Source organism: Streptopelia decaocto, assembly GCF_964273445.1.
Source record: "Streptopelia decaocto genome assembly, chromosome: 1".
NCBI lineage: Eukaryota > Metazoa > Chordata > Aves > Columbiformes > Columbidae > Streptopelia > Streptopelia decaocto.
Window position 1 is genome coordinate 156000131 of NC_138663.1, and position 20815 is coordinate 156020945.

General features: G+C 37.9%; 1 protein-coding gene across 3 annotated transcripts in view; it reads left to right on the top strand.

The window, feature by feature from the left end:
- TMTC4 (transmembrane O-mannosyltransferase targeting cadherins 4) overlaps window positions 1-20815 on the top strand; it is a 58033-nt gene that overhangs the window by 33912 nt on the left and 3306 nt on the right. For all 3 annotated transcript variants that reach the window (XM_082058319.1, XM_082058320.1, XM_082058321.1), the window contains 10 exons: window positions 513-674; window positions 1449-1651; window positions 3908-4079; window positions 4161-4292; window positions 11769-11848; window positions 12019-12126; window positions 12247-12388; window positions 13037-13151; window positions 13624-13736; window positions 20252-20321. In XM_082058319.1, the coding sequence (XP_081914445.1) occupies window positions 513-674; window positions 1449-1651; window positions 3908-4079; window positions 4161-4292; window positions 11769-11848; window positions 12019-12126; window positions 12247-12388; window positions 13037-13151; window positions 13624-13736; window positions 20252-20321 (1297 nt within the window). The remainder of the gene's footprint in view (window positions 1-512; window positions 675-1448; window positions 1652-3907; window positions 4080-4160; window positions 4293-11768; window positions 11849-12018; window positions 12127-12246; window positions 12389-13036; window positions 13152-13623; window positions 13737-20251; window positions 20322-20815) is intronic.

A 20815-nucleotide genomic window follows, 5' to 3' on the forward strand; every position in this document is an offset into this window, starting at 1 on the left:
GAGAGAACCTATGTCCTTCATTTCCCACCCAGTTTAACTATGCCATTTTCTTGTATGCATGTAATTTTACTGCTGAAGAGACATAAGTGGACAGAAACTGTCCATGATAAGCAGTCAACTGGATACAGTTATTTAAACTCCCTATCAGAAGCTGCTGTGTAAAATTACATCAGCTATAGATTTACTGAGGATTTGTAGAAGAGAGACTTGTTGAATGAAAAAGTTTTCTTTTCCGATTGAGAAGGAAACCAAAATGTTTGCAAAAAACATTTTGCAGTTAGTCAGTGAGTGCACAGTACAGTTGGAGAGCTTTCTAGTAACTGCAAAAATAAGAAAAATGTCAACTCTGATAGTAAAAATGCATAGGAATACAGTCTCTTCTTCCTGAGACTGTGGCGCAAATGACCTCAATGTAGTGGGGAAGAGAATAAAATAATGGTTTTTATATGAGGTTTGGTCTTTGGTTTTGTTTTTTTCCTTTTTTGTGTTCTTTTTTTTTTCCTTTCCTGCAGAACACTGGTCTGTTAAGAAAGGGGCTGCTTTTAAGGATAACTCTTCTGATGTCTGGAGGGGCCAGTATACTTTATATACGCTGGAGGATTATGGGCACAGGGCCACCAGCTTTCACTGAAGTAGACAACCCAGCTTCATTTGCAGACAGTCTGTTTGTGAGAGTAAGTTATGAAGTTGCTTTTTTCTGGCCAGCTCAGAACATTTGTCTTTGTCGTCAAATTGGATTTTCGTTTCTGTGCTTCAAAGAAACAATAAAATGGGCAGTCTTTATGATTCAAGGTGTGTGATGAGTCACAGTCCCTTGTGCTGCTGTGATGACTTTCTGGGGTTTTTTGGAAATAGTAGACCTTGTATATTCTTTGCATTCAATTTAGCATGCACTTCACACATTGAAGTACTTTTCCATTTATTCACTATTCTTTCCATGCATGCAAGGATTTAGCTTTTTCTAGGTTTCATCCCTTTTCTACATACTGTGTTTGATTCTTCATCTGTTCTTTCACAATTGAAGAAAGTAGCTTAAAGTTCTGGTCTGATGCATTTGGAGTATGTCTTGGCTTTACATCTCTGACTGCATTAATGCTCTTTCTGAACATGGAGAATAAAGGGTGAAGATGGTGTGTGCTGTCTTTTGCCATTTTCTTCTATTGTGGGAGATTATTCTTTTTACATGTGGATATTGGCTGGACAGCCAGGATTGCATTTCCCTGCTCTAAATAGGAGAGCTAACTAGCTGTGTTTAAAAAAAAAAAAAAATAATAATTTCCCAGCTGTAAAATAAATGGATATGTAACTAGTTGTGCTCTAACAGTATTTAAGGCCTCTTTGTTGTACAAGGTATTCTGTGATAAGGGAAATGATAGCACAGAGAACGAAAGTTGCCCCCCTCTTAAGTTTAGTATCAAATAAATGTTTGTTTTCTTTTTGACTGACAGGCTATAAACTATAATTACTACTATTCGCTGAATGCATGGCTGCTGTTGTGTCCCTGGTGGCTGTGTTTTGATTGGTCAATGGGTTGCATACCCCTCATTAAATCCGTCAGTGACTGGAGGATAATTGCACTAGCAGCACTTTGGTTCTGCCTAATTGGTCTGATATGCCAAGCTCTGTGCTCAGAAGACAGCCATAAGAGAAGGTAAGAGACAGTGATGAATTTTAAATGCCTGACCAACTTGAGTACAGTATTATTTTGTTAAATCCGCTACTGATAATTTTAACAATTCAGTGGAACTAGTGTGTAACAAATGCAGTTCAAATAAATATTTATAGCTGTCATTACTGTTTTATCCCAATTTGGGCCCATCACTGTACACTGACTAGTGGGAAACAGAGTTGGAGGAGGAAGTATGGATGGCTGCTTTATTTTTCTCCTGAAATGGCATTTTGAGATCCTTAACACTGTAGGTGGTAAAAAGTAATATGTGCTCAGAACAGAGTGGGAAATTATGTATGTTGTTGTCCCTACTTCTTGCAAGTCCTCATCTCCTTTAATCTTCTAATAATAACTGAGAGAGGAGATGTGCCTTGAAAGGAGATAGAAATGCTGGCCATGGCCATAAAATTAAAAAGTAAAATGCTGACCCATAGTATCTACTGAGGAAACAACTTGTATTTTATCCAAAGGAACTAAAAAAATTACTGTATACTACTCTGTCTCACTAAGGGCTTCTGTTTAACTTTCCAGGGTCTGTTCCCATTGATTTTATGTATAATTGATTTTTCAGTTCTTTACAATTTTTCAACAGCTCAATCACAATGAGTTCATTCTGTTGTTCAGAGAGCTAAATATTTTCTTTTTTTTTTTCCTGTGGTATTCTGTATCTCTTGCCCCTCATATCCTCAAACATTAACATCCTACCTGCCTTCTTTTATTCCCTTTCTTCTGTTCCCATCCTCATTTGCACAGATAAAATAATTTAGTTGAGGGGTGAAATTCTTGCTACAAGCGATGTCATAGTTTAAAGTAAAAATGCACTCAGTAAGCTTATATTGTTGAACAGTTTTTTAGTAAAAAGTAAAGACGAAAAGTATAGTGAAGACCAAGGACGCTTGGGGATGAGAAAAGAGTAAGAGGACACTGCTACATTACAGTATCACAGAATGTTAGGGATCAGAAGGGACCTCAAAAGATCATCTAGTCCAATCCCTCTGCTGGAGCAGGAACACCTAGATGAGGCTACACAGGAATGTCCCTTGTCCTACCGCTGGTTGTCAACAAGAAGAACTTGGCTCCATCCTCGTGACACTCACCCTTTAGATATTTGTAAACATTAATGAGGTCACCCCTCAGTCTCCTCCAAGCTAAAGAGACCAAGCTCTCTCAGCCTTTCCTCATAAGGGAGATGTTCCATTCCCTTAATCATCTTCATGGTTCTGCGCTGGACTCTCTCCAGCAGTTCCCTGTCCTTCTGGAACTGAGGGGCCCAGAACTGGACACAGTATTCCAGATGTCGTCTCACCAGGGCAGAGTAGAGGGGAAGGAGAACCTCTCTCCACTTACTAACCGCCCCCCTTCTAATACACCCCAGGATGCCATTGGCCTTTGTGGCCACAAGGGCACAGTGCTGGCTCATGGTCATCCTGCTGTCCACCAGGACCCCCAGGTCCCTTTCCCCTGCGCTGCTCTCTAATAGGTCATTCCCCAACTTATACTGGAACCTGGGAGAGAGTATAGAGATTTATTTGTAATAAATTAGAGTAGAAAACTACCATGCCTGTGCCCTTTAAAACAAACACCTGACACAGACCTGGGGTTCTTATTCTCTTATGTCAACTCTGTAAAAGTAAGGTAAGTCAGTGGTCTAAGCTCTGTGTAGCCCATAAAGAGTTACCTGCTGAGGATTACTCATCTGAACATACATACCTAAAACAAGGAAGACAAGCTGCCCTCGAGAAGCACCTCTCTCTGCTGGCTGTAGAAAGAGCATAGATTACTAACTTTCAAGTGGTTAACAATGCATTTTACTATTGATGAATTTGTTGGAAAATAAAACGTGCTCTCAGTAGGATGGGTACCAAATTTTCTTCTTTAACAGTGACCTGTATTTTTCCCCTGTTACTGACAGGTAGTTTTTACCATTGCTTTTCCTGCCTGTGTATTTTAAATAGGAATCATGTAATTGATGTGTAATGGGGCTATTTTCTGGCCTGGAAGCATGAACGTTACTTTTCTGGAAATTAATAGCTAGGATTTTAAAAGTGGCTGATGGAATGAAGTGTCAAAATCTCACTGAAATTCAATCTGATTTTGTTAGTAGCTCTCAAAGGCTGCTTTTGAATGCCCTGTTCCATATACACACCCTTCTACAATGTTTAAAGTTTATATGTTAAGTGGAAAAGGTGCTTTTTTTAAGATTTGTGGTTAATTTGTGACTCTGTTTCTTGTTTACAGAATTCTTACACTGGGACTTGGATTTCTTATTATCCCTTTTCTTCCTGCAAGTAATCTATTCTTCCGAGTAGGATTTGTTATTGCAGAGAGAGTCATCTACCTCCCCAGTATTGGATACTGTATACTGTTTACATATGGATTTAGTCTCTTGAGTAAGCAAGCCAAGAAAAAGGTACCATCAAAACAATCAGTAAAGTTGATTAAGTGCTTTAATTGAACTGTTTGTTTCTTAACTTGTCTCTCTTTCTTTAAGAAAATTCTTGCTGTGGCAGTACTTGGAATCTTGTTGATAAATGTTATGCGCTGTGCACTCCGCAGCAGTCAGTGGAGGTCAGAAGAACAGCTTTTTAGGAGTGCACTGTCTGTGTGCCCTCTGAATGCAAAAGTAAGTCACTTGTGCACTTTGAGTCTCTTTTTTAAGTGTTTTGAAATTTGGGATAGAGGTGTTAAGCATAGTTAATATATTGTGGTACAGTGTTATTCACAGTCTTGCTTGGTGCAAGAATATGACATTGACATGTCAGACACCTAAATTATGGCGGTAGCATAGTCAAAATACCAGACAGTGCAAATCACAATATTGTAATTCAGAACTTGGGGGTAGGAGTGGGGAAGGAGGGAAAAGGTGGAATACACTTCAGGAAAGGCATCCAGTCAAATTGGATATACTGCTAATAAAATCAACTAAAAGAATTGTGCATATAATTGTAAGTTATAACAACAAAATTTCAAAAAGAAGTTAAGTCATAGCAATGTATTCACCTGAATAATGCCTATGTGTTTAGAATCCATTTGTGTACCTTCCAGTGGCATATATAGCAAACACAGCTGAGGGACAAAGCAGCATATAATCAGTGTAAACTCTGGGTGCCAGGGTAAAATAGCTTCTGTTCTTTTACAGTGGCTTAATGGGTTAGAGTCTTCAGACATGGGCACACAGGGGAAAACTGCAACATTCCCTGCAAGGCTTACTGAGGGAACAAGTAAGAGGGTGGCATTGGATAGGATGTGTCACTAAGATGCACACCAGTGGCTGGCATAGCAGACTGAATCTAGCCTGCCAGTAGAACAGTCCTTTGATAGCTGAGAGTGTGATCTGTTGGAGCACACCACAGAGCTCTAGATGTTGTCTGAATTTTAGCAGAGACTCTCTTTGAAGAGCCTAGGAATAGGAATGCACAGCTTGTCAATAAAAATACATTGAGGTTTTAAAATATTAGATTTCTGTAATCTAGTGTGGAATCTAGACAATACAGAGTTTAAAAAGGAATCCCTGGATGCTCAACTTTTTGCAAAGAGAATTATAAACTTAGCATCTACTGGAATACAAATACGCAGCAGTGAGCTGTAAAAAACATTTATAGCCGTTATTTACAACATGGTGGTGTCTTTCAATAATCTTAGATTTCTTTACACGGAAAAAGGGCTGTTGTATTTTATTGTGTGGCAGTGGTAGGCAGCCATCTTCTTTTTAATGGTGACCTCAGTGTATCCTGTCTTCTGGATGACAAGCCCATACTAGAAACGGAGCAAATGCAATATGTTTCTTTGTGTGTAACTCCATCCATCTGCCATGCTAAGAGTGCTTTAGACAGATCCACACTCTTTGCCTGTGTTCCAAGCTCCTTGGACTCAAGCCATGTCTGGCTGGGAAGCTGTGTAGCTGCGTTCTCACAGCGCTGGGCTTGAGCCGATAAGCTGTGTGCAAGCTACTGAACTAATGCAGCTGGTCCAAAGCCAATGGGTGCACAGGGAAAATGAGCTTGTGTTTGTCAACACTGAGTCATGTAGACATGCCTGAACTGTATTGCTGCTAGTGACAGCTTGTGCAAATGGAAAGCGTGGCGATGTGAACAGAGAGGGTGGGCTCACATTCTAATTTTGCTGAAGGAGTAACTTTGAAATCACAGTAGTAGGGAACTTTTCTAGGCAACAGCATTAGAGAGCCCATGTGTGTGAGCCAATCTACTTTTTTCTCTATGAACTCAGGTATATTTAGTCAATTTTGACAAAGGTGAAAATTGGAACTAGTTTCTGTTCTGATCTTTTGTTGTTGTCTTGACATTGCAGACTTCCTTTAAAAATTATTCCACAGGACTTTCTTTTAGTGGCCCTTTTATTTCAGTAGGAGGCTGATGCAGACCAAAAGATGCAACATGGATAATAGCTTTTTCTTGTTGTTCTGGGAACATCTTTAATATGTGTAACATAGTCATGCTTTACTTCCCTTATGTAGTAGGGTCACAGAATTTCCACGTGTCTCCCAACTAGCACCAAAAGCTGCAGCTCCTACTTCGTGTTTTGCGGTACAGCTCTTTTCAGTTCCAAATTGTCTGTATGTGAGCAGTGTAAACTTACCTTAATTCTAAGTAACAAGTAGTTACAGCAGCACCTTATCTGATTTCAAGACTCATCTTCTTTAAACATCTCTTTAGATAGAGGTGTGGAAACTGCATTAAATCAGATTGTCTGGCATAGGGAGTGAATCTACCCCCTTGAGTGATGGATGCATCTAGGTCAAGAGGATGATATTTAGAATCAACTTGTTGTCCAGTGATTTTAAAATTTATTGGAAATAATCATGTACCATAAGGAAGTTACAAAGATTTTGACTTTAAAAAAAAAAGTTCACAATACAGATTTTTAAATGTTGTAAATATTTTAAATCATATTTAAAATATAGATGTTATATATATTATATGGACTTTATTTTTTTAAGAGAGAGAAAGAAGCATGTTACAGATCTTGATTAAACATGTCAGACATTTGAACTTCCGTAGTCCTACACCTAAGTTTGTCTCAAAGGTTGTTAGACTGAAACAATATACATTTTGAATACATTTGGCAGTATTTTTCTTAGCTGAACAGAAGGTGCCTGTATATTGATTCCATTTCCTCTTACCAACTTTTTTCATACCACATAGATTGATTTAAATCCTAGAGCTCAGTGGTGATACACACTAGTGTGAGTTAGAACCAGGCCTGTGTTGTTTCTGTTAAAGAAAATGCTATAACAGTTACAGACACTGTTTTCTCCTGATATGTGTGGATCTTACATTATAGGTAGTTTATAAATCTGGAATAAGTCAGTGCTACTGGCTTAAAGACTCACTGGATCCTATTTGGTATCTTTTCATTTAATGTCATTATGCTGCAAGTTTATCCTGGAGTGCTTTGCTGAAGTAGTGGAATATCTAATTACAGGCCATAATAAAAGCATAACTACTGTTTCACCGTATCAGACTACTGGCTTGGATTTATTTCCTTAGCTTTAGACGTCTACATCTGAGTGAGTCAGCCAGGCTCCCATTATGATTGGGGAAGAGAAGCTGTCTCTTTTAGCACATAGTTCCATCACCACCTTGGACTAAATGACTGACATAGGACAGAAGAGCCATAACCTAGATCTGTGCGTTTCTCTCCACTGATGACAAAAGAAGTCCTGACAACTAGAGCAGCTGTGGATACATAAGGTCATATGAGATTTTGCCCTAGACGTTGCTGTATTTGCCCTCTCCTTCTGAGGTCTTTACACATTGTTTCTTTTAATTTCAAAGATTATTCCCAAAAATGCTCATCTGACTGCCTTTTTTGCCATGTAATAAGTTACTGTTGGAAGTGCATAGTTACTTTTTCTCAGCTTTTAGCAAAGCCACAGCAGTTTTTAAGAATACAGAGTTGGTCTTTATTTCTGGATGACTTCCTTGAGTTGATTATCTAAATAAAATTTGCAAGTGCATTGTTAAATACATGGGAAATAGCCACCATTTTTCTTACCCTAGATTTAAAATAACTGAATTTAAATGATTGTAAAATGTTAACTTTCTGTTTGTAATCTCTACATTCTCCTTGGTACTGGCTTTTCTTTAAAGGATAGAAATTAATAAACATAATTTTTAAAAAGCCATTTCTGCAATAAGTGAAGAAGTTATGATACTCCCAACAGAATGTGTTACTAACCAGTTTGCCTTGACATACCAAGGGTCGTAACTTTTTACTCAATACTTTATGCAAATTGTAATTCTTATGGATATAAGTTTGTCAAAGACAAGCTATGCTAATGCTGAAAACTTGCAACGGAGTTTGTGAGATTACTTTCTATACTCTCTTAAAAGGTCTTGTAAAACCTCGTTGTGACAGAACAAGATTTATTGCTGTTTAAGAATTTAGGAAGCTGAGCTTGAGAGTGCTTCCTTTAGATATTGAGAATTTTTTCTATGCTATATATAGCATATATATATATATATATATATATATATATATATATTCAGCAGAATTTACCTTGAGTGTTGTGGGCTATGTTTATAGGGGCTATCTGCAGTGTTTTGACACATAGATACAATTTTAGATGTCGAATTTATTTTTTTTTATACAAGCACAGTCATGCAGAAGAACCTTTGGACCACATTAGCTGCACAAACAAAATGTGAAGATCAAAAATGCTTTGTATTATTATTTAGAAAACAGAATTTCACCAGTAGAAGAAAGAGAAGAGTGTTTGATGAAAGAAGCCAGCATTAAACAGAAGCATTTGCATGTTTTTGTAGAAATGTTGACATCTGTGCTTTGCTTCCATCTTTCTCAGCAAATGTTCATGCTGAAAAGGTGATTATAAGCAGCTAGGAAGAGAGAATAAAATAGCTGATAATACTAGAGCTCCAGCTGAGGGGGTGTACCTCCTGGAAGATGATTCTACATTTCAATTTCTTCCTACGCTGCTCTGAGGAAAAAAAATCAGCTTGATGGTAATTTTGGTTTTGTACAGGAAAATATGATTTTTTTTCTCTCTTCCTCATTTAAATGTGTGAGCACATTTAAACAAATAAGAGTTCAAGCACTACATGTGTCTAACATAGAATGATACAGTGCTTTTGCTTCTTTATACTGGCTTCTTGGGCTGACTGAGGTATTGCGACCAGGCGAACACCCAGAGCCAAATCCTTGGCTAGGCTGTGGTACCATGGTTGTGTTAACTTTAAACAGCACATGCATGTTGAGATAACTAGGTTCTACCCGAGTGTATTTTTACCTAATTGCCCTGTTTTTGGAGAATACTTTCTTGTTATACATTCCTGAGAAATGGCTCCTTTTCGAGCTATTACTGTAAAGTAATTACTGGTTTAAGATTGATAAAGGAGCATGTGGGCATAATTAAATATGCCATGTCCAGTTAATATCTATCCTTAATCATTTAATAATGAAATTCTATGTCTGCTCTTAAATGTTTAATCAGGAAAGGAAAATCCTCTCTCCCAGGCTTACATGCACAGTATCTAGTCAAAGGCAGAAGAACCACGTCCCTAGCGATGAAATTTAAAACATGACACTGGTCCTTTATTTTTAAAGGCCAGATTCTCCCCACCCATTGGACAGCAAGCACTTGTCCCCATGTTCTGCAGGTAGGGGGGGTCATGGGAGAAGTCAGGAAGAGTTACAGCCTGGTGCTTTGCAGGGGGGTAGAAAGTTATTCCAGACCCGCTTTGGGGGAGCAGAGCATCTTGGCATCTCCGTGTCACAGCCAGTGAAGTGAGACATATGGCTGTATGGCAGAAATCACCTGAACCTCTCGGGTGACTCCGTGTGCCTGACTTTGCTGACTTTGCTCTTAAGAACAGGAGGTTACCGTGTATTATAATCCATTGTAGAGCTGGTTTTGTCATCCAGTATTTGTGGTAGGCTGAGGGCTTGTTTTGGTACATTTATTTTAGTTTTTCTTCTCTCCCTTTTTTCTCTGTCACCACCATATTAATAGAAGCTAAGGCTACAATTTCACTTGAAGAGAAATTACAAAACCAAAGTACAAGAAGGAAGTCTTCATTTTCAGAAGTACTACATAGAAACACCGTTTCCTTTTATACAGAAGCTATATCTGAGGACAGGGAAATACACCATCAAAAATGCCAATAGTTTATTTAAATAGTTTTGCTATAAGCTTTAATAGGCTATAGTACACCTTTTCCATCCAGTTGACAAAATGTATATGTACACCTAATATTTCATTTGGTGTTTTGACCTGAGAGAATTGATATCTTTCAGGTTTCTGCAGTCTGCACAATTGTGTTTACATGAGAAAAATATTCTTTCTGCTGCAGCTTTTGAGATAGAAATGGATATGAAGAAGTTACATGTTGTAAAAGACTGAGTGGTTGGTGCATACCAAATTTTTTCTCATATGCTCTGTCCCCAGTCTTTAATTTTTTTTTTGGGTAAAGCTTATGACGTGTTGGACTTGATGATTCTGAATGTCTCTTCCAACTGAAATGGTTCTGTAATGGCATGACTTTTGTAAAACATTAAAAAAAAAGAAGTCAACTTTTGTAAAGCTTCTCAAAGAAAGAAATGTATTAGGTTAAATGTAATCTTGTTTGATGATACTGAAATGTGAAGTTAGGTGTTTTAAGGCCTAATATATACAATTGAGTGAAATCTTTCATTATTTCTTCTGTTTGGCCACACGTTATCTTTCATCTGGAAGCACAGCAAAGTTTGCTCTGAATAAATTTTGATTCTGTAAACTTCAGAATATATAATCACAGCAATGCAGTTTGGTAGGAATGTTATCATAGTGTGCTGAAAAAATTCTGGAAAAGATATACAAATAGAATTCAGTCTTAAGAAACATCATTCAGAGTTGTATCATTTTACTTTAATAACTCCTGGGAAAACAATTCTATTCTGTCTTTTTTTTTTACACTGTAAATACCATAACAGTTAGGTTCAAATATAAGTGTGCGTGCTGGGTCAATACATCCCAGGTATTGTGCCAAATACAATTAGGATTCTTTTCTTTCGGACACATGAGATAAAATCCTTTTTTGAATGGAGAAGGTAAATTAGAGTTATCAAAATGCATTACAAACCTATCTTTTTGTTCTTCAATCTGAAGTAATTTCTGCATAATGTTCTTGCAAATATTTAAATTAGGTTTTCAAAGTATGGAATAACTTAGAATATGTGTTTGTTTTAGATGAAGTATTTACAATTTTATTTCAAATAGTAAGGTGATTTAAATAATGAGTTCTGATCTAGTTGCCGAGAAGTCTATTTTCAGGAGTCAGTACTCACAGTACTTTTCTATTATTTCTGAACTTGAGTCTTCCCTTTGACCAGATAATGTGGTCTTCTGAGGTTGCCTTAGAGTAGGATTTGAGATGTCTTCCAATGCAGGTTTGTCCTGAAATATATCTTTTCTTGTCTAGTCCCTGCCATAAGTTCAGCTTCTTCCCTGTAGCTATATTTCAAGCTCTAGATTCTTCCTTTATACTCCACTTTTTAACAGGCAAGGTCTCCAACGTGTTGCTATACACATTATTTTTATTTCAGACATGCTTTTTGATGCATTTTTATCCTAATACAATAGTCATGTTTATTATTTTTTATTTGTTTTTGAAATGTGGAGCTTATTCTTTCTGTTAATGTTAAGTTTCATCTAGTTTATGCTATATTGAAAGCAAAGGTTAATCAACACATTGCTGTAGTGTTTCTTCAGCTGTGGTAGATCTTTATTTGAGTCACATTTTCTCTTACTTTCTGACAAATAAATGAAGTGAAGAGCAGAAGGTCTCCAAATGGAGCATCTTGTGGAAAGTGTGGTGACCTTATTTGTAAAATCAGGAAGTGAATAGTCTTTTCAAAATAGCTGAAACAGATAAGCTGATATATTAATTTATTCCTCAGATTTTGTCTTGCTGTTTTCATTGTATGTATTATCCAGTCTTAAGTATCCACCTACAAAAAAAAAAACAGCTGTGAATGATACAAGTGCTGACTGTATCTATTTGGAGTAAGAATTTTTAGCAAGTTGGCTCCACAAAATATCTGACTGTATAGCATCTGATAGAATGTTCATCTCTGTTTTCAGGTGCACTACAATGTTGGCAAAAACCTGGCTGACAAAGGAAATCAAAGTGCTGCAATCAAATACTACAGAGAAGCTGTAAGGTATTAACATTTTTACTGCTTTAATGAACTATCCTAAAATTGCTTTCATGTTTAACATGAAAAAATGCTTAGGTATTCATTTTCATGATCTGCAGCATTGCAGAGCTAGCAGTTTGCATACAGCAATATGCCCCATATATAATAATAATCTCTTAAATTTTAAATTTTAGGTTGAATCCTAAATACGTACATGCGATGAACAACCTTGGAAATATTCTGAAAGAAAGAAATGAGCTCCAAGAAGCAGAGGAGTTACTATCCTTAGCTGTACAAATACAGTATGTTTAGAACAATGCTAAGCAGTGTTTTGCATCAACTGAGCAGAAATGATATAATAGGATCTTGTGTTCTGAATGCTCAATTATCCTCTCCCTTTTTTTTTTCCCCAATTTACCCAGACCTGATTTTGCTGCTGCATGGATGAATCTAGGAATAGTACAGAACAGTTTGAGAAGGTTTGAAGAGGCAGAGCAAAGCTACTGGACAGCAATTAAACACAGGAAAAAATATCCAGATTGTTACTACAATTTAGGGCGCTTGGTAAGTGCTTTTCAATAAATGATCATTAGACAGGGATCTGTGTGTCTGTGTGTATAATTCTGCCATACTGTTAAATGCTGACAGTTATTCCAGTTTGCTTGATTTGTAGTTCGTATTTTCAGTAGCTTTTCCTATTGCTTCCCCAGTTTACTTCCTTCTGTACAACCTTTGGTAGTCCTACTTTTTCATATAAAGAGGTAGAAACAAAAATATTGTTTGTGGTCTTTTGTTCAATATATATTATTAATCATTTCCAAATATTAGGCTGTTTTGCATTCATTAGTATATTGTTAGGTAGAAGAACTGTGCCGAAAAAAATACCTTTACATTCCTGGAAATATTTATATTAAATGCTTACTTATTCTCTTGTGTAGATTTCTCAATTGTTTGCTGGTTTTCTTCTCTCTCCTATTGACACATGCATATTTGAAACCAAGCCTGGCTTCCAGAAAAGCAGGGTAAAATTAGTATATAGCACTCTTATCTTCTATACTACCATAGTATTCTTTTTACTTCTTTTAATTTTGTTTATAAAAATGAGTTCTACTAGAATGACATGAGACATTAAGAACTCTTTTGTGTCTTTAGTGCACGGTAGGAAAGTAAAGCAAATCAGAGTGAAATTACTGTGTTTTTCTTTCTTTTTAGTACGCAGATTTGAATCGCCATATAGATGCCCTGAATGCATGGAGGAATGCTACAGTTCTGAAACCTGAGCATAGTTTGGCTTGGAACAATATGATTATATTGCTTGATAACACAGGTATAAGCCTATTTGAACATTTTAATGAATAATTCAGTGTCTAGCAAAACTTAAAGCTTTATCTGTATTTATCTAAAAGGAGTTCTGTCTCTTCTCTGGTTACCCAAACACTCTGTAAATATAAGAATACCTTCTGACTCAGTGGTTTTAAAGCATCACTTGAAGTCCAGCCCATAAATTGAATTTCTGATCCTTATTTTAAATGCCATCGTTGTGCAAGCATGTTTGTATTGTAGACCAAACTCCAGAACTTTTGAATCTGTGTTTTATTGTTCTTCTGAAGGTGTTATCTCTTGAAAACAAAATGGAGGTTTTCTATTGTCTCATTCTGCAGGATTTTACATTTGCCTAGTTTTCTTTAAAAATGAGTGTAATCAGCTATTTGTAGAATATGTATGCTTGCAGCATGAAAAGTAACTGATGAGACTGTAGTAAAAGATGCCTTCTCTTTTTCCACTCCATGGGCTCCCAGGCAATCTAGCTCAAGCAGAAGCAGTTGGAAGAGAGGCCCTGGAATTAATACCTAATGATCATTCCCTTATGTTTTCGTTGGCAAATGTACTGGGGAAATCACAAAAATATAAGGTAGGTAACTAGAGCTTTCTGAGTGTTTGGTGTTTGGTTTGGTTTTATTCTTGTTTAAACTCTGTGTAAGTTTTTTGTAGAAACTGTTTGAGGAGGTCATTGTGGACTATGACTTAGATTATCAGATCTCAGTGCCTGATTCTGCCACAGTATTGTTGTGTGATTCTGGCCAATGTTCATCCCACCTTAATTTAGATGCCTGGGTTATGAATTTTGCTGCCCTAAACTATGTCAGTGGTCAGTGGAGAGAAATGGGCTCTTAAGCACACTAGAGGGCAGTTAGGGTCTTGTATTGACTCACTGCCGGTAGAGAGAAGAGAGCCCGCTCTGCTTTAGAGAGTTAGAAACTAAAATTACATGTGATATGCTAGTCCTTGTGCTTTTGGGATGTAAAGGAAGCAACGTTTACCACTACCCGACATGAATTCTAGACTCTGTCTCAGACACTATCTAAAATAGAGATACACAGATTTGATAATCCCAGACTGAAGATGGGATACCAGGATAATCCCAGAATATTATGAGAAGAAGTCCATACATGGAGCAATGTATTGAACCTTCTCTTGGATGCAGTAGACCAGCCTGTGAATGGTACCTCTGTTTCCAAGTAGTAAATGCCATGGAACTGATGAGAATAAGTTATTTTCCAAAATAAATTGTATGAGCTGACAGAGAATAAATCATACACAGCTAATATATTTAGTTGTTCTAATTGACTCCATAGTCACTGAGGTATGTATATGATAGGGACAAATCAATAATCAAGGAGGTTTTTGGTATTGCTCGTAAAAACATCAGTTACTGAACTATGGCTTTTGGAGGCTTTAATGGCTTTTTAGTAGTGATATTATTGTGCAGCAATGATAATACCAGCTGCACTGAAAGTACAAGGAAAGTAAGAAGATTTTATGATGGGAAGCTTCTCAGAATAGATAGATTTTTCCACCAGTTACTGTGTCCACTTAAATTTCTACAGTCCTGTTCAGCTGTGCAGTCATGACCTGTCCAGGTGTAAAGTCAGGGCCTGTGACAAGCCAGCACTTGCTTTTGTTTGTGTTAGTGATGCTGTCAGACACCATTTCTGTTTCCCTAGGCTGGCTGGGGTTTTTCTGTATACTGTCTTTCTTTTCTCTCTCCACCTGAGACTGTTAGAAAATATATATTTTTAACTTACTTTAACAAAGTTCCTGGAAGATACAAATTAACATCCAGAATGTATTAGGGATGAGATGATGGAGGAGGTAATTGCTAGGATATTTTGATGAGTCACAACTGTGAAACAATAGAGAATTGTGTAGTTATTCATCTAGAAGAGTACGCCTCATGACAGAATAAAGAGCAATTATAACGAAATAAGTAGAAAGTTGAAAACAAGCTAGAAAACTTTTCCAGGTGTAGGAGAAATACGTCTTTCTTAGGGGATTTTAAAAATAAAAAAGGAGGTAGTGATTTTAGTTGCTAGTTCTGAAAGGTCATTATGCTGCAGAGGAATGTGTAGAAATGATAGTAGGGGAAAATGTAGCTTTCAAGTCAGCATCCTGAATGAAGCAAAAGGAGCAGTGGAATCCAGGGAGGAAATCAGGGAGCCAGTGTGTGTTTTAATAGTTCAATATAGAGTAGTAGGTTTGCATAGAGCAAAAAACTCAACTAGTGACTTGGATGGGTGGACTCGCTTAGAAAAGGTTATGATCTCAGCAGCTGTATTTTGCATCACAGGAAAGAGGAGATACAGGATCTTTTAAGTGGGAGAATGCTAAATGACAGCATTGAAAACCCTGATTTCTTGTCCACTGCCTCACCATGTAAAAACAGAGAAGTGGATGGCTCTTTAAGGGAGAAGAGGAAAGGAGTTGGGGATGGAGTGTCTCAAGATGAGGGAGGTAATTTTCAGAGGGCTGCCTGGCTGTGTCTGGTGTGTTGTATAACCTCAGGCATTTCATTTATTAGGTTACTTGTTATGTGTCTGTATAAAAGTTGTTACTGTATTGGTTCTGTGCCATAAAGTAAGATTTGTTCTGGGTTTTTTTTGTTATCTCTTACTTTAAAAAAACATTGAGTCAAAAAGGTTTTACTGTGTTATGAGAGATTTCCTTCCAATAAGCACACAATATTATCCTTCAGTTTCAAATGCACTTTGATTTTCAGCAGAAGATGGTTTTCCTAAGTGACCAAAAACCGCCAGCCCCTTTATGATTTCTGTTTGTATCTACTCATGAATGATTTATTGTTCCAGAAACAAAAGCACATAAAGGATAAGCTGGTTTGGTGGTTTTGTTTTGTTTTTAATTAACATCTGTTACACCAAGTTAGAGTTCTCCTTTAAATGCTTGTTCTTGTCACAATGGATGAAGAACGAAGCTATATCTTTAGTTCTTTGAAAATATACATGCTGTATTTTTGTTATGTATACATCTATGCTTTTTTCTGTTAAAAGTACAATAAATTGAAATCATTCAGCATTTTTTGTATTTGATATAAAGCCAAACTACAATTTTGTGCTGTGGCCTTGGCAGCAGACAGAATGTATTGTGCTTACTCAAAGCCTTTGCTTATATGCAGTGTGCAAGTTTCTTGGCAACACTTAAAGATTTGGCAAGATACAGCAATTTGAAATATCACCAATGTATTGGAATGTATATTTACTCCATATATCTACAGTAATATGAATATGATGCACCTTAAATACCCTTTAATCAGCCAGTGTGCTTCTACTAGCTGCTGAGCAAAGCAGTGGTGATAAAAATGTTTTCAGCACGTAGTTCAAGATGAATGGTAATGACAGTCAACTCATAGAATCTACTTCATTAAATTTTCTGGGAATACATTGCATATGTTCCCGATTGTGCTTCAACAGTGAAAGGATGACTCCATATATTAGGTGCTTCTCCTTTGTCTGGGTGGCAACTTTTTAGCATGACTGAATTCCACAACACATCTTTCACTTTGATTGTTGTTAACCTGCCCAGTGAAGAAAGCAGAGATTTACTTATTAGTCCAAAATACTAAAATTTGCAGCGGATTGCTACATGTTTTCTACATGATTACTACATGTTTTCACATGCAAATCCACTTGATTTTTAGGCTTGGATGATTGTATGAAAAGATGAGGTTATCTTGCAACACCACTAGACTTGCCAAATGTTTGAGTCTCGGTATGTTTCTCAGCTGACTGAGTTAAAATCATAGAATAATTTTGACTTGAAAGGATGTTGAGAGGTCATCCAAGTCTAACCTCTGACCCAAACCATGGCCATCTCCGGTTGAATCTTGAACAACTCTATGGATGGATGGAGATTCTAAAACCGCTCTGGACAGCATCTTCCAGTGCTTGACCACCCTTATGGTTTAAAAAAAAAAAAAAAAAAGGTTTCATTTTATCTATTCGGAATTTCCCAGTTTGCATCCATTGTGTCCCATCGCATCTCACAGACTTGTAAGAAGAGTTTGTCTTCATCTTCTCCATATCATCTGATGAAGTAGTTCTAGATAACAGTAATGTCTCACCTTCATCTTCTCTTCTGAAGGCTAAAGAGATCTGGTTCTTTCAGCTGCCCCTTGTCTGTCTTGTGCTCCAGCCCCTAAACATCTTGGTGGCTCTCTGCTGGACTCAATAAAGTACGTCCAGGTTTTTCTTCTAATGGAGAGCCCCAGCCTGAACACATACTCCAGATGTGGTCTCGCAAGTGCTAATAGAGGAGAAGGATTACTTCCCTGGACCTGCTGACATTACTTCTACGTAATACAGCCCAGGATGTGGTTGGTCATCTTTGCTATGAGGGTATGCTGATGGCTTTTATTCCATCTGCTGTCTAGCAGGCCCACCAGATCTGTTTCTGCAACGCTGTTTCTTAGACAGTTCCTTCCCAACCTGTATTTTTGCATGGGGTTATTTGACCCCAGATGCAGAACTTTGTATTTACTCTTTTTGAACTTCATGAGATTTCTGCTGTCCATTCCTGTTCAGCATCTTCATTAATGATCTGGATGATGGGGCAAAGTGCACCTTCAGCAAGTTTGCAGATGACACAAAACTGGGAGGAGTGGCTTATATGCCAGAGTCATGCTGCCATCCAGAAGGACCTAAACAGGCTGAAGAAATAGGATGACCGGAAACTCACACAGCTCAACAAGGGGCAGTGAAAAGCCTGACACCTGGAGAGGAACAACCCCAGGCACCAGTGCATGCTGAGAGCCACCCATCTGGAAAGCAGCTTGGTGGAAAAGCACCTGGGGGTCCTGGTGCACACCAGATTGATTGAACATGAGCCAACAGTGTGCCTTTGAGGCAAAGAAAGCTAATAATATCCTGGGCTGTGTTAGGAGTGTTGCCAGCAGGTTGAAGGGGGTGCTCCTTCCTCTCTACTGGTGAGGCTACACCTGCAGTCCTGTGTCCAGTTCCCAGAAAGCCATGGACATACTGGAGAATGTCCAATGAAGGGCCATGAAGATGATGAAGGGACTGGAGTATCTTTCCTATGGGGAGAGGTTGAGTCGGGAGAATCTCAATGTTTATAAATACCTGAAGGGAGGGTGCAAAGAGGATGGATCCAGGCTCTTTTCAGCAGTGCTGAGTGACAGGACAAGAAGCAATGGGCCCATGCCAAAACAAGGCAATTTTCCCTCTGAACATCAATAAATGATTTTTTACTGTGACCAAACACTGGCACAGATTGCCGTGAGAGGCTGTAGAGTCTCCATCCTTGGAGATGCTGCTTGGACATGGTCCTGGGCAGCTGGCCCTGCCTGAGCAGGGAGGCTGGACCAGGTTGACTATTCCAACGTCAACCATTCTGTGATTCCTGCTAGTCCATTTCTCTGTCCTGTCCAGGTCCCTCTGAATAGCAGGTCTCCTTTCCAATGTATAGACCATTCCCTCCTCTTTGGTGCTATCTGTAAAGTTTTTTAAAGTTCATTCAGTCCCATCATCCAAAACATTAAAGAAGATACTAAACAGTATGGGGTTCAAAGAGACCAGTGCATCCAGGAACACTAATAATCTGGGTGTGAGAATGCTGAAGCTGCTGCTTATGCCAGGGAAAAGCAATGCTATAACATGCACTATGGAGTCATACACTCCCTAATTTTCCAGACATCTGGTTCTCTTTTCACTCCTGTCCAAGTATTCTTTCTCCTGAAACAGGATGTCCTGCAAAAGGATTTGTTGAGAACCCTAGGGTTTGCAATTTCCTTGACTTGAGAAGATGAAGGCACTTTTTGTATCAGTCTCTCTTGGCTTAACAGTGGCAGCCTCAGCTGTGCTCAGCAATTCTTTGAAAGTACCACATACTTTGTGTTTGAATTTGGACATACTGGGAAGCTCTTAAGTCACTCAAAGTTGAGTGATTCAGTCTTGAAATCAGAAATTTCTTGTCCCCTGAGGGACCCTCACAGAGACCTATTTTATGCTTCACATGAGAAGATGGTGGAACCAAAAATCTGGCTGACAGGTTTTCGGTAGAGCCTGTGTTGTGTTTTGTGGATATAAGTAAGAAAAGCTTAGCACAAAGGAAAGGCCTTTTCCCCAGGTTATTGTTCTCACATACCTCAGACAGCAAGTATGTGCATTCAGATGGAAGCCTATCATGCTGAGGTAATTTTATCTTCAGGTCATCTGCATTGAAACTTGAATGGGCAACTTTGTCTAAAACACAGCACAGCATAGAAATCTAGGTAAAATTTGCTCTCTAAAATATCTAAACTTGCATGCAAGCAAGTAAATATACTCCATTTGGATTGGGGGAGTGTATCTTTTTAACCTTCTGCAGGAAATATGCTCTGGGACAAAAGTATCTATATTAGCAGCTTGTTTGGGAAAATAAAAGTGTTTGAATTAAATAATAAATTTAGTGGTAAATTGTTCGCTGAATATTTGGTGAAAGAGCTCAGCTTTCCGAAGTACTTAAATATCAACAGTCCTAAGAGTACACACAAGTGGGAATATGGAAAACTTGTGAAGAATATTTCAGTTGGCTTGATTTTTCTTCTTTTTTTTTTTTTAAGTAGCAGGCACTCAGCTGCTCTTCATTGAGAACCATGTTGAAACATTCGTTTGAAAGGGGTTTACTGGAATGCTCCATTTCAAATGCTAAAAACTATTTTAAAAGGAAAGGTGTCAAAAAGCAGAAGTTTGCTCAGATATTGAATTATATTATTCTTAACTTGGTTGAATAAGTAGGGAAAACTTCAGTAGGTAATGCTTGAAAATATTATAACTATGCCAAGAAAAAAAATAACAAAATTGCTTTGCAAACTTTCAGTGCTTAATAGCTCTCTGCTAAAATAACAGCAGCCTGCGAAAGCATGGCACATTTTTGTAGCATTATTACTGTTTTTTGGAGGCTGTAGCCACCTGAGCTACAGGATCACACAGGCTTAGAATACGTATACAGTGGTATCATGTAGATATTTTTCATAGTTTGGGAGGGGTTTTAATTAGAGTTGTGGGCAAATTTTGCATTATTTTATATATGACAAGAGCAGACTGTCCTGTTGACTTGTTCTTCTAAATTATTCAGGAATCTGAAGCTTTGTTCCTCAAGGCAATTAAAGCCAATCCAAATGCTGCCAGTTATCATGGTAATTTGGGTAAGAGCTTTTCTAACTCTTATCAGCTGTATTGTTTGTTTGCTTCATATTCATTGTGTTTAAAAAGAAAAAGCGATCTTTTGAGCCTTCTTCCTGCTGGGCAGATTTCTATTTTACTTCCTAGAACAACTGCCAGCCAGAAGAACAGGGCACTAAACCAGAAAAGCTGTCACACGATATGACAGATCAAGAGGGCTGCACAGTCCAGCCCAGAGGTAGTTGAACGTCAGTGTCTGCAAATCGGTTCATTTATGCTATGCTTGTAACCCAAAATGAGCTCACCAGATAAGAGCTGCCATTTATGGCTGCATTGCAATTCATTCCTTCATCATTCTCATGCCAGTTCTGCTTCCAGTCTTTGCTCCTGTATTTGGCAACAGAACAAGCAGCTACTGTGCCAGCAGCCAGTGAGAGACCCTCACTGGAAACAAATGCTTTAATGTTGTTTTCCAAGTGATTGGCAAGATTGCATGTTATTGAACAATATTGTTAAT